The sequence below is a fragment of the Neodiprion fabricii genome, chromosome 7 (assembly GCF_021155785.1).
Source record: "Neodiprion fabricii isolate iyNeoFabr1 chromosome 7, iyNeoFabr1.1, whole genome shotgun sequence".
NCBI classification, from domain to species: domain Eukaryota; kingdom Metazoa; phylum Arthropoda; class Insecta; order Hymenoptera; family Diprionidae; genus Neodiprion; species Neodiprion fabricii.
In genome coordinates this window covers 21,341,046-21,366,320 of record NC_060245.1, presented here as the reverse complement: position 1 = coordinate 21,366,320, position 25,275 = coordinate 21,341,046, and the positions used below count along the sequence as shown (strand labels likewise).

The 25,275-nt window shown below is 35.9% G+C and overlaps 1 protein-coding gene across 5 annotated transcripts in view; it reads right to left on the bottom strand.

Moving 5' to 3' along the window:
* Nucleotides 1–19,545, bottom strand: part of LOC124185961 — a 139,976-nt gene extending 120,431 nt beyond the window's left edge. For 2 of the 5 annotated variants that reach the window (XM_046577225.1, XM_046577223.1), the window contains exons 1-3: nt 19,376–19,545; nt 18,607–18,894; nt 4,630–5,043 (exon numbers count right to left, since the gene is read on the bottom strand). In XM_046577225.1, the coding sequence (XP_046433181.1) occupies nt 4,630–4,938 (309 nt within the window). In that variant the 5' untranslated portion in view covers nt 4,939–5,043; nt 18,607–18,894; nt 19,376–19,545. Of the gene's footprint in view, nt 1–4,629; nt 5,044–18,599; nt 18,895–19,375 lie in introns of all 5 variants that reach the window. The other 3 variants (XM_046577221.1, XM_046577224.1, XM_046577222.1) reach the window with 2 other exon arrangements.
* Between the last annotated feature and the right edge of the window lie 5,730 nt (nt 19,546–25,275).

Here is a 25,275-nt window from a genome sequence, read left to right as displayed (position 1 = left end):
GACGTGCCGAATTTTCAAAATCTGATTTCCGATTCGTAATCAACGACCCCAAAAAATCATGGACAGAGTTTTTTCTTTTTTTTTTCTTTTTTTTTTTTTTTTTTGTTAAAGTATACCAACGTAAAGTAAAACCCAAAGTAAACGGGAAAAATGGAAAACTCAAAAAAAGAAAAAGAAGAAAAGGCGTAATTTTTTCAACATTGATTTGAGGGTAAAAAAAAAAAAAAAGAAAAGAAAAAAAAATGTGAACACTCACGATTCTCGTACAAATCTATGATTAATTTTACGCTATGATAAATTTCTGCGTCAACGACGATCGGGGTATCGCATAAACGGAATAACATCATTGCTGCGTAAACGGACGGTTGGAAAAAAATATTATCTCAGGTATATAAATGACGCGAACTGTATCACGTGTATATCTGTGAGAAAATAATACGGTCCCTATTTAATACGTGTATACATATCTAAATTTTAAATTATAAATGATGCTAATCAAAAACGAAATTCACCAGATTTGAAAAAAAAATAACGTTCAATTTTAAATAAATCTAAATTTACTCGAATCCGTGAAATTTTTTTCTTACACCTATCGGGAATGAGAAAAAAAAAAAAAAAAAAAATGATCACTGGTTTAATTAAATTGAGAAAATTTTCTTTCATTCGCCGAAGTTATAGTTAATTCATTATTATTTGCTGAATTTCGACGCAACGAAACGTTTGATGACAGTAAAAATGGAGTTAAAAAATTTACTGCCCAGCTTAAAGAAATTTATTTCAAACACTCAACATTCATTCAAGTCAAGTAGACATTGCAATAAATATTCTGTTACGAGTTTGTAATATTCTGTAAAATCGACAAGCCCGTAATGAATTAATCTCATTCATTAACCTGAGTACAATTTTCTCAATTCAAATAGATAGTTCAAATTTTTACAATACTTTTTTCACTTCATTTTTCATAATAATAATAATAATAATAATAATCATAATCATAATAAAGGTATAGAAGAATGAAATTTTCAGTATAAAATTGTACCCTCTTCATGTGTCAGAGATCGAAAGACAAAGATAGAAAAAAAAAAAAAAAAAGATGACTGTCGCGTATTACAGCATAAATATGACGATGACGATAATGATGACGATTATACGAGGAGTCTGATGATCGTCTGGTTTTTGTGCAGAGATGGCGTTAAAACGATTCAAGAAAGTTATTTTCGTCTCTTCGTAGAATGAAACGAGAGAGAGAGAAGGAGAGAGGAAGAGAGAAGAAAAAATATTTCTCCTTATCGCGCAGCGTGAATATAATATTATAACCGACGAACATATCGATATTAAAAATAATTGGAGATGATGATGAGGGGGTAAAAATGTTGGAGGTGGTAAAAAAAGAAGAAAGGAAAAATTGTAAAGAATGGATCGCTCGACGCCTGACGGATGGATGGATCGGGACTGAAGAATACCTTTTATAATACTCTGATCTATGCGCGTAAGATGATCATTATTTAAAGGTTAGGAGAGAATGATCGAGTCCAGCGATTTACGTTATAAATTGATGCGTAGTTAGCGCTGTGGAAAAAGATGACGAAAAAGAAAAGGAAGAAGGGGAGAAGAGAATGACGAAACAGGAGAAAAAGATGTTCGTAGAGACCGGGTTGGCGGATTTAAACAATTGTTTAACAATTAAATCGGTATCCGATACCAGCTTTAATTATAGTACGCGTAATTATTAATCGTCGCGGAATTACGAAACATTCGGAAATGAGAAGAGAATATCGGCAAGTAATTAAATAAAAAGAAATGAAAAGCAATCGACAAGACAAAAAGAAAATAATAATTCGAGATCTTGTTAAAGATCCTTTGAAATAACACGACGAGGCGTTTTTTTTTTATTTCTCTTCCTTTACTCGCTTTTTTTTTTTTCCTTCTATCGGTCGATTCTCAAGTACGTTGATGAATATACCGTGAATCTGAGGAGAGAGAGAGAGAGAGAGAGAGAGAGAAAGGAGTGAACTTTGTGTAAATAATAATTAAGCATTGAAAAATGCGCGAGGCAAACAAACTCGACGACGACCATAAGCTATTTAACAATTAGCGTTAACAAGCTTCTCGTTTACTAAAACTCCAAGGTTTAATTTTTTCCGACATTTCTTTTCTCAACCTCGTTTCACCATTTTTTATTTTATTTTTTTCTTCCAGTCGAAGTTATAATCATTAGGTATATAAGACGCGTTATAATATACATAATACATATAATTAAAACGTTCGCGTCTAATGAATCTAATTGTCAAGTAATTTTGTTTTTCCTCTTCGTGTTTAATACAACAATTATTCTAGGTAATGTTACAAACTCGGTCGGGGTTAGAATCTCGTGTTGTTTTTATCGTTTTTCATTTTTTTTTTTTTTGAAAAGTGCACAACTTACGAAACGAAGAATTAAGAGAAGCGAGGAGGAGAGAAAAAGAAAAAAGAAAGCGTACGTAATGAGAATCTTCTATTAATAAATGTAAACTTGAAACCTGCCACTTAAAATTTTTACTGCCTAAAAAAAAAAAAAAAACTTATTTCTGTTCTTCTCCTCCTTCGCATCGCACACGCTGTGATGTGTTATAAACGACATCCAGTTTTATATTTTACGCAGAAGAGTCTCTGTTGCTGTTGCTGCCGCTACCGATGCTTCGAGTTCTAGAGCTGCGAGCAGCGACGTTTTTATTTATAGTGTAAAAACCCCTGCAGTAGAGAAACTCCCGCTAAGCTAAGCTCTGTTGGTATTATATATATATATATATATATATATATATATATATATATATATATATATATATATATGCTGCGTGTACGTTTTGTACAATATTGAAAAATATCCGAGACGACGCTGCGGCGGCGGTGATTTCGAAAATTTTAAACCAAGAAGAAAAGAGGAAAAAAATTGACGGAAGAAAACGGGGTGAAAAAGAAAAAAAAATTCGGTCGAGGTTCCGGTATAAAAAAATTAATTTGCGTGGCTTTGTTTTTTTTTTTAACCTAGAACCTCGATCCGTGCCGCTCTGGCGATTTTTCGGCGACATTGTCGCACATGTCGGTAGAATCTGTAATTTTTTCGGCAAAACAAAAAAAAAAAAAAAATGGGTCCTTTTTGAATAAAAAAAAAATCAATTTCTTCCTTTTTTGGTAAAAAAAAATCAGCGTCACCGGAACGTGAAATTTTTTTCAAAAATTCCTCTCGAAAGCTAACAAAAAAAAAACTACAACTTTCAAATAATGAATTAAAAAATTGGGAAAAATTCACATAGTGTAACTTTTACCAGTACTTTGATATAACCAATTATGGGGCAGATCAGAGATGGTCGGAAAAAAAAGTGGCCGAGTCGACGGAGAATCCCTCATATATGCACGAGTGTGTGTGTGTGGGTGTACGTATACACGTATGTTTACCAATCTTATATGCACCTGTGCAGGTAAACATCGTCTGGGTATTTAACGGAGAAAAGTTGTCGCATAATATGCTGCAGTAGCGGTAGCAGCAAAATGTAGATAAATAATATAAGCCGTAAGTCTACAGAGAGACAATTTGCATGAATAGGAAACGTTTTCTAACTCTCAGCAAATTCTATTCTCGACTATTGTTGGTGGATTTTTAAGAAATATCGCGCGATCGGAACGGGTAAAATTAAAAAAAAAAAAAAAAAAAAAAAAAAAAAAGGAATTGGAAATAAATAAAGAAAAAAGAAAAGAAAAATTGCAACCCTACGATTATTGTTATTAAATTCTTGTAATATATGACGCGAAATATAATGAGGATAAGAAAAGACGAAACGTTTTGCAACGAGAACATTATTCGAATTTTAATGAATTCAAGGTGAAGAAGAAATCTAACGTCTAATCGACTCACCATTTCTAATATTGTTTAAAAAAAAATTTCTGAAATTTTTCCAACTCTTAAACGGCGCCCTGAATCTTGTCAGATTTTTTAATTCAACCGCTCAATTATTCATAAATATTTCAAGTGATTTTGAAAAGGACTTTTACAACTGTAATAGAAATTTAGAGACGGTTCAAACAATATTTTGGTTCGCCAAGAAGATTGAAGGTGGTATAAAAGTTGGAAGAAAAATCAGCTCCTCGTGTCAGCCCGGTCTTGAAATGTTTGTAAAAGAAAATACAGTTATTGAGAATTTTTTTAAGAATCTTAACAAAGTTAATTGCCAAAATCACTCTTAAAATTTACAAATAATTAACCAGTTGTATAAAAAATCTGAAAAAATTTAGAACGCTGTTTCGAGAGTTGGGTAATTGCAGAAATTTTTTGTAAACAATAAAAAAAAAAAAAAAAACTGTTAGGGTTCGCGTGGAAAATTTCCTGTACACTGATAATGTGAGAAAAATTATGAGATTGCCATATCGCAGTTTCTTTTTTTCTTCTTCTAAAAATCGTTGATTCCGAATTTCATCAAGCTATACATAATTAAATTCTATACATATGCCGATATTTTGGAAAGTCAACATCTTCGGTGTCGTTGAGGATAAAGAAGTGAGAAAAAAAAGAAAGAAAAAAAAAAAGCGATTCGTTGTAAAACCGTAATCTTCGACGAAAACTCTTGCAACAATATATTGAAAAATAAGACTCACGTTCACTTTTTCGAGGTACAACTCGAGCTCCCGATAAGGATCCGTGTCCTTGCACCCCGAGTAATCCACCTTCCGATCCTTTGCCTGACCGAATAAAATCTCTTCTCTTCTCCCTCGGTCGATATCCTCCGAGTGTTTCTCTCCGTTTCTTTCACAATTTTCCACAATTTCCAACCGATTAACAGCACCACAATTTTCGTCATAATCACGACAACGACAATCATCGATCACACTTCTTTCACCGGCATCGACACAACGGCAGAGTTTGGCCGGTTCTGAGGCGCTTTCCTGCGCCGCCTCAGCCTCCATTATTATTCCTCATCCACGGCACGTCATTCGCAAGTTTCACGATCAGCAACAGCAACAGCACTCCGACTCTCCGAGTTCATCCTCAGCTTTAGCTCCGCGCTCGTTCTGTAAAGATAAGCGTTTCGAGACGAGATTAGTTTTCTAGTCACTCATGCATGCATGCATACATACGTATATATATACACGGGCATACACAGTGACTTTAAACTATAAACACATGATGCGTGTGGCGGGTATACACAGTCTAAACAAAAATGTGTCGAAAGAACGGGGAAAATGGCGTAACAAAAGAGGTCGCGTGAAATTCAATTTCAAAATCTGCGCTAAAACTCGAGCAGTGTCATTGAAAAGAGAAGTGAAAGAAAGAAGGAAACAAACTTTATTTCACATCTAAAAGTATATGCGCATATTTGTTACAAGGACAAAATCGTAAATTTTCATCTATTTCCTAATCGTGTTTAGATTTTTTCCTCCTTTTTCTCGTCTTTCTTTAATCGTACTTTTTCTTCTTTATTTTCTTGTATATCTCAATGCCGAGTTTTTGTTTTCAATTTTTTCATCGCTGTTACCCGACGATCGGAAGCAAAAAAGGAAATCATTTCCGAGGTTACGTAAATATATATATAGCATATAGATGTATTACAGTGATCGAATCTAAGGTTTATTTAACAAAAGAATAGAAAGAAAAATGGAATGAAAACATTTTGTGGTTATTGAAAAATTCATTATTTCGGGGCTGTAATTTTGTTGCGAAGAATTTATTTTCCGAACAAAGTCAACGAAATTTACAGTTTCGTACGAGGCGCGATTTTGGCATTGTGGGAAGAAAAACGAAAAAATACAACAGAATCTTAAAGATGATCGTTCGATATTTTTTAAGTCGATTTTTTTCTTCAAAATATAACTTTTTTCAAGAGAATAGAAGAGGTTCCTTGTTTATCACTTTTAATTTTTCACCGCTCGTGGAAAACGATTCAATCACTGAAATACGAGTAAATTTTAACGCGACGTCAATAAATTTCGTTTTTAAAGCCTTCGGTAAGTTTTATTTCGATTTAACCTGTAACGGTACGGTAGACGTTTAACATCATCGATAAAAGCGAACGATTGTTTGTACGGAATGTTAAAGTTTCACAAAATGAATTATATATCCTCGAAAGTAAATTACGTCTAGACAAATCGTTAAAACAAGCGCTCATTAAATTCAAGTAGCAGCTACAAAGGAAGAGAAAAGAAAAAAAAAAAAAATATCAAAGAAAGAAACTTGTGCAACTTTTTCGAAGCTATATTTTTCAATTTAAACATTAAGGTATAAATAATCTGAAAAATTATTTCTCCCTCTGATTCAATATTAATTTGTGTTATTAAAATTTCGTCAGGATATATAAATGATAACGAAATTTACCAAGAAATGAAGAAATTGGAAACGAGTTGCAGCGATACAGAAACGAAACTAAGCTTTTTACAAATCGTGTTAAAATAAAAAAAAAAAAAAAAAAAAAACACACATATACACGCAATAATATAACACAATGGCAAAAACAAGTCGTTTGCTTATTATGACAGATTATGTGAATTCTAAAGTTAGAATCGCGAAGCGTTAGTCACTCTGCCTTACCTATAATTATACCAACTTGAATACAAACTCATCGTCTATGAGAGGTTTTAAAAATAAATTTTTAACATTTTTTTTTTTTTTTTCTACAGATTTATCAATTCCCGAATTCCCAGAGAAAGCAAAGGATTTATTCGAACGCGAATCTATCGACAAATTTCGCTCGTTGAACGAAGAATAAATTTATTTGGTGCCTAGAAATTTTACCGGGGATCGAATAAAATTAGGAACAAACAATGCGAGCTAACATTTCGCAAACTTTGAGATCCGTATTCGAATAATCGGGTTGTTTCTCACTGCTTGGAACCTTCCACGTTTCCAATTTCTAGATCTCAGTATCGGCTGCTGGACTTTCTCGAACCAGCAAAGTTTCAACGGAAATAGAAAAAGTGAAACTGATTGTTAAGTTAAGACGTAGAAATTTTAAACTTTAAACAAAAAGTAAAAAAAAAAAAAAAAACAACCGATAATACACGAAACATTAAATTATTTCAAAACGAAAAATGGCACATATAATTTCTTGTATTATTTATAATTTTGAGAAGAACGATTTTTTTCTTCTTCATCGCTTCAATTATTATTCGGAGGTAAAAAAGAAAAGAAAATGAAATTGGCACTTGCAGTCTTTTTCGTCTCTTCTATTAAATTAATTCATACGAGTAATTTCTTAAGAGTCGAATGAAATTGAGAACAAAAATAAAGTCGACAAAAAAAAAAAATAAATAAATAAATAAAATAAACTAAATTTCAGAGAATCAAAGCAATCACTTTTCTAACCGCTTTAGTTAAAGATGAATATTTTCCTCTTATCCTGACCTAAGCAACGCGTTTATCGGTGGGTGAATCGAGTCGTGAGTGACAAGCGATAAATCGTTGTTTAGAATTTCCGTCGTCGCCGCGCGTCATCTTTATTGACGAGAGAGAGAAAGAGAGAGAGAGAGAGAGAGAGAGAAAAGTTGGTGTTTGTCAAACTTTAAGTGACTCACTGATCGGTGATAAATTATCATTATCAAGCGTTAGAATTCAAGGTACGGACGAGTTCTCGACTCAATGCAGCCGATAACAAATCCATACCATATGTATAAAAACGAAAGAAAAAAAAAATAAATAAAACGATTACAAATTGAAAAAGGAAGACAGAAAATTATGTGACATTCGAAAAAAGATTGACGCAAAAAAAATTTGTTTCATGAAATATTGTTATTACCGTGATTATTGTCATTATTATTATACCTAGTATTTAAAAGGGATTATCTCGAGAAAATTTTGACAAGATAAATAAATAAAATATTTAGCACGTAATATTATTTCATACCTAAAACGAAAAGATTAGTGTTTCCTTTTCGTATGGTTTGTTCGATATGTTTTTTTTTTTTTTTTCTCGTTTTATTTATTTCTTTGTTCATTTGTTGATCATGCGTTTTGAGATTATACAGACACTAGATACGTTACTTGCGTACGTGTATATGTATCGTTGACTGCTGCATTGATGCACAGACACTTGAGATTGACTTCCTCGAAATTTGTGTCATCGCAGTTGCAGTGAGCAACGATTTGTTACAACTCACGCGATAGCGGAAAACACGGGGCTCATTTAAATTCCCTTCAACCTGTCACTACGTCATAAATTATATATATATACATATATATATATATAATAATATATATGTAATACGATACGCGACAGCCGATAGTTTCCCATTTACGAATTTCCAAAGCATGATTGATCGTTCGTGTTGTGAATAATTCATGTAAATACCGCGGGAGTTTTTTTTTTTTTTTTTTTATTTATTCACCTTCCTATCCAATTTCAATTTCTATTTCTTTTTCTTTAATTTTCAAAAGTCACGAAAGATTTTTCCAAGAAATTAAACACTTGAACTCGGAGGAGGAACATTGGGGTAAATTTTTAAATTTGATTCCTTTTTTTTTTTTTTAAAACACTCTAGAGAGACGCTCTATTGTCAAAACACTAAATGAAAATTCAGATAATGATGTATTAAAGAATAGTGTAAGAAAAAATGACAATGGAATTTTTTCCGGGAAAATAAGAAATACTTGACGTTTATCTTTTCATGCGAATAATAAAGTGCATAGAATCAGATAAATTTTTAGTTCCGGTTACCGGCTCAGTCCTTGACTATTTTCATTTTTTGCCACAATCGGAAAATATCGTTCTAGGTAGAAAATGAAAATTAGTTTTCTAGCCGTTAACGGAAAGTCTGGTATCCGTTGCTATCCTTTCTCATTACGATCGCTGTTGCTATACTTTCTTGTAACTGTTGCGAGAATAAATTGACGTTAAAGCCTCGTTCAACTAAAAAAGTAGAGTAAACCTCATAAACTGATTTTGCGTTGCAATAACTGAAAATGGATCGACGATAGCGCAAAATGTTTGCGCGTACCTCGCGTTTTTTTGTAATTCCAACAATATTCAAACAGTTTTTTTTTTTTTCAACGATACCCGTTTTACTCAATTTTTCTGGTTACTGTAACAAATGAAATTTTTCTTACAATTAGTGTAGTGCACATCGTGTAAGAGGAAAAAAAATAAAAATACGTGTATATTAATACCTACGATAAGTCTCTCGCGATTAATGACGATATTTTTATTATTATTATTATTACTAAATTCTACATGTGTATAATATGCGTTGGTCCCAGAAAGAGAAACGTGTAAAATAGGAAACAGATATTATGAAGACGAATGTAGGGAAAAGAGAGAGAGAGAGAGAGAGAGAGAGAGAGAGAGAGAGAGAGAGATAGAGGCGACGGAGGAAGACGACGATCGTAGGAGAAGAAGTGAAAATTATAGAAAAGAAAAAGGTGAAAACAGAAACTTGAAACAAAATATTACATCCTTCTTCTTCAAGTACGTATAGCCTGCGTTTTCTCCCTGCTGCCTGAACGTATAATCGTAAATTTAAATCCCTGGCGCTGCGTGCACTTCTTCCTGCCTTACACACTGTATATATATATATATATATGTATATACAAGCAGCATACCGAACAGCGTTCATAGACTTCAGGAAATCTTTCGTACATATATACTTTTATATAAATTTATTTAATGTGAATACGTATTATATATATATGTATTTTACACAGAGCGCTACGCATTTTTGAGCAAAGTATCCTGGGGAGAAATTTAAGGCAACAGGTTTACGAAATATTTATACACACACACATATATATATATATATATATATATATATATATATATATACACAACTATTTCATATATAAACGGAGAAACGTTCAGATCTCGGAAAGATTTCATAATTATTTAATTCAATTGATGATCGATATAAATTCTAGATCCATCAAGCGTGCCGCAGTTTATCATCGATTTAAAAATATTTCGTCGCAAGACGTCGTCTTGGAATATTTTAAATCGTTACTATTATCATTATCATTATATATTTCCCTCCGTACGTAATTTTATCGCGTACGGGTGAATACGATCGGATATTTTACCGGGTAAAAATAATTTCCGGCTTCTTATTGGTTTTTTTTTTTTTTTTTTTCCTCATTATAAATATTCTTCTCTCCGTCTTTATCGCTGCTGTACATGTATTCGCGCGAATCGATTGTCGTGAAATAATTTTTTGTTAAATTTGTCGGAGGAAGTGTTTAAAATAAAAAGTTTCACCTCGATCTTCGTACACGTGTACATTTTATATTTTATTATACGAGCTGTACGAGCGTGTGCCGACGATAATATTGAAACGTAACGAATGTTGAATAAGATTTTATACCGCCCGACGGTATGAAGAAGACTCTTGAGAAGAGTCGATGTAGGAAGAAAAGAAGAAGAAACAAGAAGAACGAGACGGATTAATAAATAAACCCTGAGAGTGAGAGAGAGAGAGAGAGAGAGGCACGATTTTTACAGCTATTATAATATACGGGCGGGAGAATTACGCGTACGGTTGCATAACAATTTTTTTACATATTATGTTATACTGCACGTGCCTCGAAGCCTCTGAATTGTATAAAGAAATAGAAACAAAAAAAAAAATAATAAAACAAATTGTACGTACAAACACACAAATGCATAGAAATTATTCGCGAGTCGCTTAAAATCTTTTTTTTAATCCTCATCTTCAATCTGCTAATACAATCAATAATCCAGTATTAAAAACCGCCGCAAGCGGCATTTTTTTTGTGAAAATTTTTTTCTTCCACAATGCCACTTGCAGCGTTTTTTTTTTTTTTTTTTATTTGCTTATCCTTCTCCTCTTCAATTTCCCAGTATAACTAACAATCCGATATTGAAAAAGGCTGTGGTCGTATTTTTGACGGAAGCAAAAAAAAAAAAAAAAAAAAAACAAAAAAAAAAAAAAATTGCACACAAAAAATGTTACTTTACTAATTCTCCTCGTCGTCAATTTTTATATTTTTATTTTCATGCAAGTCAAAGTTGCGATTTTACTTCAACCAAATAAAATTTATTTGTGCAAAACGTAAGAAGTGAAGAAAGAAAAAAAAATAATGGTACTCGGGACCTTATCTAATTCTCCTCTTCTTACATTTTTTTTGTTTTTTTTTGTTTTTTTTTTTTATTACACAAATTAAAGTTCGGATTTCAATTCAATGAAATTAAAGTTACTCGCGTAAAAAACAAACGAAAGAAAGGCAAAAAGAAATGGCACTCGGAGGCTTTTATAATTCTCCTCCCATTGAATTTAATTGAAAATATCGAATAAGAGGAAGAAAATAAAGTTTTCATTACGCGTTACGTCGCGATACGGACAATTTTATTGTGCGGCGGTTTAACGGTTCGGCCGGTTTGCACCGTGCACACACAGAGTACAGAGAGAAACGCATCGCGGCGCTCAAAAGCCGCGGCTTGGCTATATTATACCTAGGTAGGTAGGAAGGTTGGTTGGTTCGTTGGTTGGTACAATATTATACGATGCGGAGGAGAAGAGAAGAGATAAGAGAAGAGAAGAGAAGAGAAGAGAAGAGAAGATATGAGGGAGGGAGGGAAAGGTCCATTTAGCATCCATCCTCTCTCGCATGGCACGCAAACCTGACTTCTTCCACTTCTTCGACTTCTTCTTCCACTTTTCTTCTTCTTCTTCTTCTTCTTCTTCTTCTTCTTCTTCTTCTTCTTCTTCTTCTTCTTCTCCTTCTTCTTCTTCTTCTTTCATTGAGACTATTCTAGCGGATTCCTTGCAACGGGAGGCTGCACCAAGGCCTTGCAAGGTTACCTATTGCCAGCGAGAGAAACGAGCCGCGCGCAAACACGAACAAAACTTGACGAGTTTGAGGTTAGGAACGTTATAAGTAACGAAATATTTGAAAGGGCGAGATTTTAGAGTGGGTTCGACGGAGATTGATTTTCAAAATATAAGAATAACTTGTGCTAAATTTACTAGCGCGTTTTAACAAATTTCAAACTGAATAAATTATCTGTTTGATAAACAACGTCACTTCTCAACATGCGTCGTTACACGTGTATTTATGAAACAGTTTTGTTTATTTTAAATTGTTTGAAATCCGGTATAAACCGTTGAATACAATATATAGGCTTATATTCTGAAATTACACGTATCATTGTGATAACCTCATTTACTTCAACCCCGTAAATAATGAACGTGTTGCGAACAATTTGGACTGATCATTAACGATTTTTTTCCAACATTTTCGTTATTCCATCGTAACTTTAATTTTTATTCGTTTTCAATGAAAATTTTTATGAATTTTAAACAAAACACGAAACGAACACCTCATTTTCTGATCGTAGGTGCTTAAAACAAAGTATAAAAACTGAAAGTCTTACACAATAACAATTCAAAAACATCTTCAACGATTTTTTTTCTTTCTTAAAATTAAAAAAAAATATGCACAACGTGTGTGTAAAATTTCGATACATTACAACATTATCCCGCGATCGTAATCTGCGTTAGGATGAAGAGATTCCTTAAATCAGTATCATAAAATGTATTAAATATGCACGTGAGAATATAATCAGGTAATAATTACCGTTGCATTTTATCAAACGGCGAAGAATAATCTAATTTCTTTCCAAACGTACGCGTACGCATCGACATAATTATCGTCTATTTAAATTTTTTTACTTCTTCTCGATTTTTCGTTTTCCTTCTCCCCCCCCTCAAACCCGTCGCTACAACGACGCGTAAAATTCCATCGAGACAGCACCTTTCATACCGCTGCAGGACAGCAGCCGGCGGCAATATCGTTTTGTATCGCAGAGTGCCTTCGGGGAGAATACAGAAAAAGACACGCGATGAGGTGATTCGATGTTAGTTTAGGGTACGGACGGCGTGTGTTAAAAAAGGAAAAACAGGAAGGGAGGAAGGAAGGAAGGAAGGTAGGTAAGAATAAAGGAAGAAAGAAAGAAAGGAGAAGAAGAAGGACGCCAAGTAAGATGCGAAGGAGTTCCTCGAGTGTACAAATATATGCATAGTACATTCGTGTATACACACACACATATATATATTATATATATATATATATATGATAAGCTGAAGCAGGAATTTCTCTCAAGCAACGCCGAATTTTCTTCGTCATTATTTTTTCATCGGTTGCTTTCCCCTCGTTCAATTTATCGCGATTATTGTTAATCAATCGTCAAATTAACCCTAGTCAATTACACGTGTGGAAACTTTTGCGTTGATTCATTTTACTTGCGCAAACAAATCCGATTCAACGCGCGCTGACTTTGAAATTGTACGTTAGAGTCGGTTTAAGAGACTAGAGTTAATATTTAGCGTGTCCCGTCCGCGTAAAAATGATTTGACAAATTTTTCGTTCCAAAGTTTGTTATTCTATATTTTTTTTCTTTCTTCTTCTCGCTGTTGCAAAATTCATTTTTCAGTGATTCGTGGGATTCAAATTTACGCGTCGATGAGAGAATTAATATTCAGGGGTGAAAAAAAAATCGTTGCACAATGTAACGATAAAATATTTAAGAGACGATTATCGGTTGACGAATAAAATAATTGACCGAGAACTTGACATTGTTAATACGGTTGGCTTTTTTCTCCCGCAATTATTATCGACGTTGTACGTATATTTTTATCGCGAGATTAGATTAACGTTATAGTCGGTCACGTGTGTGCTCGGCGGCGGCGTGAATTGAATGAAACAGGTGCGAAATCGCATAATCGACTTGGAAGTTTAAACTGAATTTATTTCCCGTCGATTGCGACATGGAATAATTGTGAAATTGATAAATCTTAAAAAATAAACGAAAAAGGAACGAAAAAGAAACTCGACATTCGTTAATTATGCAATTTTCGTTATATATTATACACATTATTTCCTGAGATCGCAAAGAGAAAATTTTTATCGTGAAATTTATCTCGCTTCTATAATTGGAATAATTTGATCAACTGTATCGAATACTCGCGAGAGTTTTTGAAAAATTAGATTCATCCCCTTTTTATTCCACGACCTTAAACTGAGAAAAATTTCGGTTGTTACAGTAATTCGAAAAATTGAGTAAAACAGGTATCGTTTGAAAAAACTGTTTGAATATTGTTGGAATTACAAAAAACGAGGTACGCGTAACCATTTTGCTCTGTCGTCGATCCGTTTTTGGTTACCGCAACGCAAAATCAGTTTCTTCGGGTTTACTCAACGTTTTTAGTTAAACAAAAAGTTAAATTTCTCTCAGTGTACGTATATGGGTGATAATAATCGATCAATGGATGAAATTTTACTCGTTATTACAACGACTACGATTGACCTTAAAAAGTGTAAAATAGAAGAGCGCAAAACCGAGTTGAATACCTCTACCTACCCGGCATCTCTCTATTTTCCACTATCGCGTCGCTGGGCTTACGATTAGCTGACAATGAGCTGTAAGCTATAACGGCAAAGACGGCAAAAGTCGACGAGTATGACGAGTTTTGCATGATTTTACGTTGCGTCATAAACACGGGTGTAAATCACCGAGTTGCCGGCCTCTGTGACTATCCAAGGATGGTGGTGATCCTCATGCTTGTTCCCACGACAAGGCCGAAGATGAGACGAGCTCGTTGGAGTAACGAAAGAATATAAATAAATAAATGAATAAATAAAGAAAACTGCCAACTGCGCAAGCAACGATTTTTGGACGGATCTAAAATTCAGTACAAGATCGTAACAAATTATTTTCAACGCAAAATTGTACGATGTATTATTACATATATGTATGTAAGTCAAAAATATGATTATCACTTTCCAAGTTCAGCTATCGAAATGTTACGTGAACTTTCTCTCTACAATTGTGTGTGTATGTATAAATTTACGGGGGCGAGATTTGAAGTTTCGAATTTTGAAAAGTTCGCAAAGCCGCTAATTCCGTGTTATATTGGTTTTGCGAAACTTGAAGTAAAGAAATCAAACCTCGGAGAAACAGCAAAGTCGATGACACAAAGTTCCGGAAATTCAAGTTACGATAGAGAAATGTTACAAGAGGTAAAATTCCGAAAAATAAAGTTTGGACGAAGTAAAGTTCGAAAAATTAAAATATACTCAAACAGCGTATTTCACTTGACGAGTGGGTGTAAGAAATGAGAAAAACCGAAAACCAGAAATTCACGGAGCTAAAAATCTTGGATCATTCGGAATTTCCATGTTTCGTCAAACTTGGATTTCTTTGCTTCAAGTTTCGCGGCCAATAAACGTGGAATTCGGCGCTTCCGAAAAATTTCAAATTCGGAATTCGAACCTCGCCCCAATCAAGCGCGCGTATTTCTCGGCTGGTAGATTACAGGAAATACTTTTAAAAGTCAGTCGCGTCAGTCTTTTTCCAGGCAGGTCCATCGACAGTGGAGATAATAAATAAATAAACAAGGATGGAGGAGGGTGTCGCCTGCGGGGCGTCTGCACTTATCTCTCGACTCTCTGACCATAAAGTGTGGGAGTTGGTCGGATTAGAACTGCGGTGGAAAGTCGAGCAGAGACGACGAAGACGAAGCTGAGCGAGGTTCATTCACGGAAAAAGAACACCGATAAGAGAGCGGGAATATAAACTGTACGCATACGTGTCATACGTTATACATATATGTGTGTGTGTGTGTGTAACAGCACCGACCAACGAATTCAACCAGAACGTTCTTTATCAAAAACTAAATTATACGTATATATACTATCTCGTATTCAATTACGTGGGATAGTTTTTCAACTCCGTAGCTTTTACTTGCAACAATTTAGAATTTACGTTATATAATACTACGATGAATGAAAATTAAACGTATATATATTATTCAGATAATATATTCAGATAGTATTTATTTGATTATTAATCATGAATTAAAGGTTCAGAGTGAACATTTTTACGATACGATAAGATTCTGATTCATTGACGATATCGTTGTGATTATAGCTGTAGGAAGGAAAATGCATAGTTCAACTCTTCGCTTGTCCTTAACCAAATTTTCAGTTCAAATTTCAGGAAGAAGATTTCTATCGATGATCGGTTCACGAAGTTTTCACATTATACCGAGTGGAAATCGAATCTACGAAAATGAAAACAAAAGTATATTTTTTCATTTATAATTCTATACGGAGGGAATGATAAGAGCCTCGCTTTTTTTATTTCCTTCCTTGTTTCGTTGAAAATTCGACAAGTCAAAAATCCAGTTATTCATTTCCGCTATCATTTTTCCGATATAAATGACGGGATCGATAATAGAACGAAAATTATGAAAAACAACTCGTATGAATATTTGAAAATGGAAGAAATTAAGAGTCGAACGATTTTTCTTTCAATCAATTCTCCAACAATCGCTGATTTGAAAGAACGAGAAATATAAAATAATCATCATTAAAGCTTCAATCTACATAAACGACAAGATTCACTCGATCCGTAATACGGATCAAATTCAGAATTTCAACGAGGTTAAATATTGTAAATTGTTGATGTAACGATTCATTTTTGGCGAAATTCAACAAACCCTGGAAAAACAAGTACTGCAAAATTTTCCTATTTTCCAAACTTCTTGAGTTATGTTACACAACTGCTACAAGATTACCGATATTCCCTTTCTCCTTTCCCGAAGTATCACTTTCAAATATCAAAACGGTGACTCTTTACTTCAAATGTTTCGTTACGACAGGGATAATTAACTCGAACCTCTTGAATTAAAACGCCCTTCGATAACGAACCGTACGTAATATGTACGAAAGAAATTACCACACAATAGAGAAGGAAATAAAATCACACGCCCTAAGATAAAAAAAAAAAAAAAAAAAAAAAAAACGAAAGCAAAACGACTATACAGCATAATTACGTTGGGTCATTCCACACCAACTCGGGGTAAACGGTTAACCATGAAATTTTCTAATCTCACCAAGAATTTATCCAAACGTACTACGACCCCTGAAAAGTTTCGAAATTTTTTTTCATGAAATAGAAAAATATCGCGGTCAACCGTTTACCGAATTGGCGTGGAATGCCCCATGTAATAACAAGGCAAGTATATGTCAATATAAAAGGAAGTAGACGAGCGGAGGCCACGTGTAACGGCCACTTCCGTTCTTCAACGATGTACGATAGATAAGATTTCACGCTTACTCGCTCGATAAAGATGCAGAGCCGAAGTATTTTATACCAAACAATGACAATACCTTGTAGTACGAAAGTAGCGCCAATGCGGTGAGTAGAAAAAAAGGAGTTAAAAATAAATCATCATTGTACGATTACAATAACACGCGATGATATAACGAAGCCAACAATTATGTGTTGAACTTGTGTTATTGTAATTCATACGTGAATACGTTAGAGAGAGAGAAGGATAAAAGAAGGAGCACAGGCATGGCCAGCATTATGGGTATAATGGGGAGAAGTTGAGAGAGGAAGAGATAAGCCGCTCTCTCGTCTTTCTGTTGTTTATGTACGTCTATATGTATGAGGTATTCCGTGCCAACTGAGAGGACATTTTCCCTGACCATCGCCAATTTGCTTCATTATTTTTTATATGATTCTACAGCGTGGAAAAATCACTCGCCATCCATTCGTGTTTTTCGTCCCAACCATTCTCTTTTAAAAAATGTTACAAACATAATATATGTTCTTTATACGTACAAAATAAGAAAAATTATTCCTCTAAAAAAATATTTAAAAAATCATTTCTCCACTCTGAACTATGGCTCAAAATGTTTGTTTTGGGACCTAGAAATTATGTTAATTTTTGTAAAAAAAAATAAAAAGTGGCGTTTTTTTTTTTTTTAGGACCATAAAAGGTTTTGAAAAATTTTTTAAAAAAGAATGGTTGGAACGAAAAATCTGAAAAAAATTGCGAGTGCTTTTTTTAGGTTGTAAAATCATATAAAAAATAATGAAGCAAATTGGCGGGGGTCAGGGAAAATGTCCTCTCAGTTGGCATGGAATACCTCATATACATATATATATATATGTGTGTATGTGTGTTACATGGGGGAAGTGTTTATCCGTGGTGTACTTACGCATATATAACCCACTTATCGCGTACCCTGCCATGTATCATGCATGTACGTAGGTATTTACGTATGTAAAAGAATACGGCAAATAGCTGCTAGCCAAGCTAAGAGATGCGACGGCGGTTAAAAAAAAAAAATGATACAATTTTTAGTCTGTTACGTCGATCGACTAGCGTCGTGTAACAAATAACGGAATCGATTTTCGTACCGTATATTGTAATCGTCTCTTCGATTCGGCGCGAGGTCTGAAGTTGGCGACGTTGTCGTGACGAAATATTGGGGAATAAAAAACACTATATTATTTATTTTTACAATGAATTTTTAAGAAACCAGGATTGCCATATATCAAGTAAGTTTCGTTTCTGTTTACCGAATTTTTCAAACGGTTCAAAAATCGCGAGATAACGATTTTTTCGCAGCAGGAATCGTTACGGTAATGTTACTAATTTCAACGTGATAGCTCGTCACGTGTGTTTTCAATACTCTTTGCCGACAATCGTCGGTAAAACAGCGCGAGGATCGATCAACAGGTGACGAGGACGATACACGTTCTTTATACACATCTTGACCCTCCTGTAGTTGGCGAGAGTTAATCAACGGTATATCGTAGACTAACTAAGTAACTAACCTCTTACCTGGATGATGTTTTCCAGTAAGCAACAGCAGCGGTAGAGAATCTCGATGAATCAGTATAATCCGATGGTGATATCCGTTAACTGGTTACACACCGTATGTCACTGTATCCGTGGAATTGCGATTCGTAATTGTGGAATATTAGACGATACGTGATCGTCTGAACTTGGCCGCACTTGAACTACGGTTTAAACAACCGAGTAACGCCGTTGCATCGAAAGACAAAACACTGTGATCGATATCGAAGAAGCACCCGACTCACGTGTTTCAACGTACTTTGGTACCTGTGCCTGTGTTTTATAGTTAGAGAAAAGAAAAAAGAAATAAGAATATCGTTACCGAACACTCGGGTACACGGAATGAAAGAAAAAAAAAAACAAAGAAACACCAACAGGGTTGTTTACAACGGGTATCAAGGGATGCTCCGGTCGATTTTGACTACGATGTATAAGAAGTCCGCGTATCTCATTCCATAGGCAATCCCGAAGAAAAACACTTCAATTTAATATCACTAGACGCGACAACGAACAAATGGCACGTATTCTAATAAATCGTGATAACAGATTCGTCGAATTTGTGCCAAATTTCCTTTCATTCCTGCGTCAAATGAGAATAAGCCGTAGTGTTTTTGTTGATAATTTAGGTTCTCCTTCGCGTCCGAGACTCGTATATTCGGGGATAAATACTCCAAGGTCGAAATCGACAAGAGCGACGTTTGATTTTGATTCGCCCGAAGTGGGCGTTGCGTGTTAAAAATCACTGTTCACAAACCGCAGAGAAACGTCAGAGAGTTGCGACGAGTGCGAGCTTTGCCGCTCTTCGATCGGCGATTCGCCCGTTCGTTCGTTCGCCTCGCGCGACGGTCACGGCGATACTAAAGCGGCAGGCGAGCGACAAGCGAGGAACGGAGGAGAGGGAGGCGAACGGCAGGAACGGCTGGCTGCTTGCTTGCTTGCTAGTCGCCCTCACGATCAGCGACGAGGATTCCGAACCGTTCCGAATTCTACGCGGACTCGAGACACACAGCTGTTCGACGCGTGTGAGCCGCCTCTCTTTACGATGCGTGCGAGGGAGAGAGAGAGAGAGAGAGAGAGAGAGAGAGAGAGAGAGAGAGAAAGAGAGAATAAAATGAAGGGGGGGGGGGGGGGGGGAAGTTGTTCACCGAGGGGCTCGTTAGTCGGAAAACAACAACAACAACAACAACAACAGCAACAACAACGTATCCGTTGCTATCCTTTCTCATTACGATAGCTGTTGCTATATTTTCTTGTAACTGTTGCGAGAATTTAACGCTTGTGCAACGATAAATTTACGTTAAAGCCTTGTTTAACTAACAAAAAAAAGTAGATTAAACCGAAGAAACTGATTTTGCGTTGCAATTACCAAATAAGTATAGACGATAGCTCGTTTTTCGTAATTCCAACAATATTCGGACAGTTTTTTTTTTTTTTTTTTAACGATACCTGTTTTATTGAATTTTTCTAGTTACTGTAGATGGATAAATATAAATATGGATAGACGGAGAGGTAGATAGACAAATGGAATGTTGGACAAATTTCTTAACCAGCCGATAAAATAATACAAGGTGTTGAATAACAGAAAATTACATTAAAATAGTAGTCGAAAAATGTAAAGTAAATCACAGTGGAGAGTACGATAACTTAGGTCTAGGGATAATATAAATTGCAATTAAAAAAAAAAAAAAAAAAAAAAAAAAAACAACTAAAGTACAGGCAGAGAACGAGGCTGGCACGCAAAACAAAATAATCAATGAATTCCCCAAGGATTCTAGGAACTAGTGACGTTTTTGTCCCCAATCTTTCATCATCCATTTACGTTAACGTTACTCGTTTCATTTAATTTCATTTCATTTCATAAGTCACTGTTAAAGTACAAACTAGTGACTTTTTTTTGTCCATAATTTTTCGTTATAGAGTTACGTCAACGTTACTTGTTTCAGCCTTAATGTAAAGTATGAGAACCAACACTCGTACAATTTGAAAACTTGGAATAACTTGAGGATAAATTGATCCCAACGTCCGTATCGAAATTTATAGGAAAAAGAAACCGTTCGAAGATGTTGAGGATTTAAATTAACGGGGTTTCACTTTCTCTAAACGTTGATTCAGCCTTCGGACGATCCGGCCTGTTCATTCTTGCACAGATTGAATTTCGCACAACTAATTAGTCATCTGTGTATAATGTGTGCTCGCCTAAGTAACGAATCACGTTTGTTGGCTGTCTCCGCGATTACATCGATTTCCGCGTTTTCCTGTCGATGATTTTGACGACTAGACTGCGTCTTATCGCGATCAATTATTGATCGACGATCGTGAGCAGTAAAAGTAGGTATAAAAGGTTGGGAAATTTTGCAGCGACTGCCGCTCGTTGAGGTAAAATAAATTGAAGGAAGGGAGGAGATAATTAGCAGCGAGTTATCCCCGCGCATCATGTGCATACATTATAAGTATATTGTAGGTATACATATATCGAAGAGCGATAATTAATTATCGCTTCGTAATTAGCGCCGTTTAACTCGTTGCTCGGCACGGTCCGACCGTGTGAAATCAACTTTCCCCGCAGCGTTATATCGACGGTTGAACAACCTGGCGATATTATTTCTAATTAGTCTGGCGTTATTTTCAATCCGTTAGCAATTAGGATCGATTTAGGATTCAATGCAGCGAAACACAATTGACGAACTACCTCCAACGGGATAATAACGTGGTGATCGAACGGGGCAGTTTGAAGTTTCGAATTTGAAATCTTCCGAATGATTTGGTGGCGAAACCTGAAGTGAAGAAATAAAACTTTGGAAAAACAACAAAGTTTCGAATGATCGGAAATGCGACGACTCAGAGTTCCGAAATGCAAGATTCTGAAAATTCAAGTTACGATAGAGCGACATTCCGAAAATCGGAATGACCAGGATTCCGAGATTTGATTTCGCAATACCATCTCCAATCTGATTTCGGATTGTTGTGCTAAACATTTCTTCGCGGAAAAGAGCAAAATATTTGAATCCCGGGTTGTAAATACTCCAAAGTTTTGGAAGATCGTATATTTATATCCCAAGAGATTCATTTTTCACTGCGAGAAAATTTTCACCGTCGAAACTGACAATTTTACCGAGTACAGATATTTTTGTAATAACACATATCCAAGCGTACTTTGATCGCTTATCGCTTTGTTTTACCCTCCCTCGTGGTGAATGAGAGAAAAAAAAAAAAAAACGATCCGCAAGAAAAATATTTTTTCATTTTCTAACCATAACTCTCTTCGCTTCCAATGCAGCTCTGCATTCTTGACTCACAAATTAATATAACAGTTCGGTTCGGTTCAACTCGGTCGAAATGATATCACGCGAGATGCGGTCCAATAGTACCTTGCATGTGTGCATATAATGTGGACGAATAGTTTCGACACGCACACAGCGACACGTGGGTGAAGGTATTTACGTCTATTATACGCGGCACCCGCATGCCTTTGCATTAATCTTAATTACGCGGCAATTAAAAGCAGTTAACGAAAGATGCCGGTTATTAGAGAACGTGTCGAGGTCTCGCCTGCACCTCTGCATAAAACGCGGCTACTTCAACGTACGATAATCAACGCGACGGTCGAATTTAATTTTTCCTCCCTTTTCCATATTTTTTTTCCTTTTCAATCGTTCATTATAATTATTGTTTTTTTTTTTTTTTCATTTTTTTTCATTCTTATTTTGTTCAGAAACATATCCGGTCTGGTTCGGTCGATTCTAAAAATCACTGTAAACGTGAATATTTATCCATAGGTATTTGTGTTGAATAGTTTCGAGAAGGTTCGAGGGGAGATAAGGGTGAAGTTTTATCACGATGATGTAACCCATCCATCCCCTTTTATTTCGTACTGCTGGTCGGAAAACACTTTAGTGTAAACGAAAACAAATAAGAAAGAAAAGTTCTTTCCCCACGGAATTCCGCCGTCGCAGATATGTCTGAGCAATGCGGTGAGAGAGATAAAAAAAAAGATGGATGAAGAAAAAAAAAAAAAAAAACCACACACACGTACGCAGAGAAACGTTAATATGGTTGAGTGAAATACTGCAGTTATAGAGAAGCTCGATAGCACGCGTCTGCTTGCTTAAATGTATCGTGCTTCCAGTGACTAACATCAGAGGCATCTCAAGTTCAGGGAACTGATCTAGGCATACTTTTCTACGCGTATTTTCATATCGCACCTTCAGCTTAGGCTACTTTTCTAAGCTACTTAGGGGTGGATTGTTTCCTCGTTGCCTTAATTTTTTTGTCAAAATTATCTCAGCCACTTGTCTTCAGCTCGTCCTATCACGGAGATTTAAGAAAATACTTTTATATACATCGCGATATTTTTAAACGATGGAAATTTGCCGTAAGTACGATGCGTGGATTTCAACGAATTGAGGAGTGAGTAGCTTCGACAGTGGGTGAAAAGGGGTTTGAATTAAAATTGACCAAATTAGGACAACGCTTTTTTTGCGAAAATTGTTTCAGATGGATTGGAACCTGCAGAGCGTAAGTTTCATCTTTCCTAACCAAGTGCGAAAAATATCACATTAGCGCACTAATGCGGAAACGGAATCGAAATATCTAATTATTCTACAAAAATAATTATTCTCGTGGCAAGTCCTTGTATCCGCGAGTGCCACAAATCCTATTTTCCGTCCAACCTTCCGTCAAAAACGAGAATATCGTGTAGTTTTTCCAAGCACCGGTGCGTAGAAATCGACTTTTAAGCACTAGTGTTCATAAAAATGACAAGGTAGTTGAGTTGCTGACAGATGTAGCGCAGATATGATATTTCGATTCAATTCCCGCACCAGTTCGGGAATGTACTATTTTGCGCACCGGTACGGGAATGAACTGTTTTTCGCACGCGTTTGGGTACGCAAAATAGAATTTTCCACACTCAGTTGAGAAAAACTGTGTACTCGAAACGTGCGCGAATCGTCTATTTTGCGCACTGGTTGTCCAATCTACTATTTGCTGATGGTTTTGTTCGGGCATCGTCGGAACGCGTCTTGCAGCATGAGGGATTTCGGACGAGGCTTCGAGGTCTGCAGCGGATAATTCCGCCTTTCTGTTTACCGTTCCGACACTCGATCCATATCCCTTTGTCAGCCTTTCTCGCCTCGCGAGTCACTCGGCGAGGAACTCGCCCATTGATAAAACCTCACCCGTTCCTTTTACCTTCATAATATCTCGGACCTCGACCGCAGACCACCCGACAATCGGATACCTACACCTCCGGGATCGAAGGAAGAACGATCGTCACGTACCTGCGGTGTAACGCGTTTGAGATATCAACTCCTACTTGACACCAGCCCTTGACACCTGCGGTGCATTATCGCGATGTAACCCGAACGTCAAATCGAATCAGCTGCAATGTTATACCAGCTACTCGATTCGGATCGTCGGTACGATCGTGGTAATGATCCGAGGTCTGATCGCACTCGGATAAATTTCATTTTTCACACGAGAGTTGGGTCGAGAAGCATCGGTACAGGGCTTCCACGCACCTGGAACACCTGGAAAACCTGGAAACGTCAGGGTATTCAAAAGGAATCGTGGAATAAGCCTGGAATTGCCAGGAAATTTGTTTATTTTGTCATAAAAAAAAAAATCTGATAATGTCAGTTTTCTGTCACGGTAATTGGATATGATTTTTTGAGGCAACAAGTTCACTCTTTCTCGTCGACAAAACAAATTAGCTTAGACTGACTTTTTTCCAGATCATATTTTTCTTCAAATCGAATTGAATTCGCACCGAACATAGAATTAATAAGCTGACCGATTCAGGTTTTAGTAACTGAATAGAACCGGGAAGAAATTTTTAAAAGAAATTAGCAAGAAAAATTCGCTCGCCTTTTCCTCAAAAACCCTACGACGAGTATTGATTTTTTTTTTGCAATGCGCCATCTGGTGGGAAAAAATCAAACTAATGCAACCAGACTAACGGCTGACCGTTGACCGTGTTTTTTCGCGTGCGGATAGTAGAAAAGGTATTTTATTAATTACGTTTCATTAATTTGTGCAACAGGAGCAGTTTGAAACTCCAAGATTCACGATTTGCCTTCATCGAAATGAAAAACTTAGGTTATGTGGTGATAAAATGGCGCCGACAACCAGGCTCCGACATCATAAGGGAACTTTTCGATAACGGTATACAAAGAACAGATAGAAAAAACTTCGAGGCAAATAAATTACCATGAATTATATTAGAACCTACTTATATGATCCAGCCTCATGCCTCGGTCCTCCAGGGATTTAGGAACGATCTAGTCGATCTCGACGATCTCTCAGCTCGGCTCTCATTCATTTTTCTGAGGATTAAATTTCACCGCAGGATCAGCCCATGTGCAGACTCCAAAACCCATCCGCATGGCGGCGGCGGCTGTATTGTTTCGGCTGACAGTGGACGTTGGGGAAGGAGAAAAAGTAAAAGAAGAAAAAAAAAAAAAAGAAGGAAAAAGGTAAGGAAAAGAAGTGAGATAGGAAGCTAGGATAAAAAGACATGGAGGGATATAAAATTCTTCGAATCTCGCGACCTTTTTGCCACCACATGTCCTTGGCCTCTCGTCCTTCGTCATGGTGTCTGGACCTCGCTGCACTCCATCGAGTTTAAGGATTTCCACGTGTTTCACGCGCGCACGT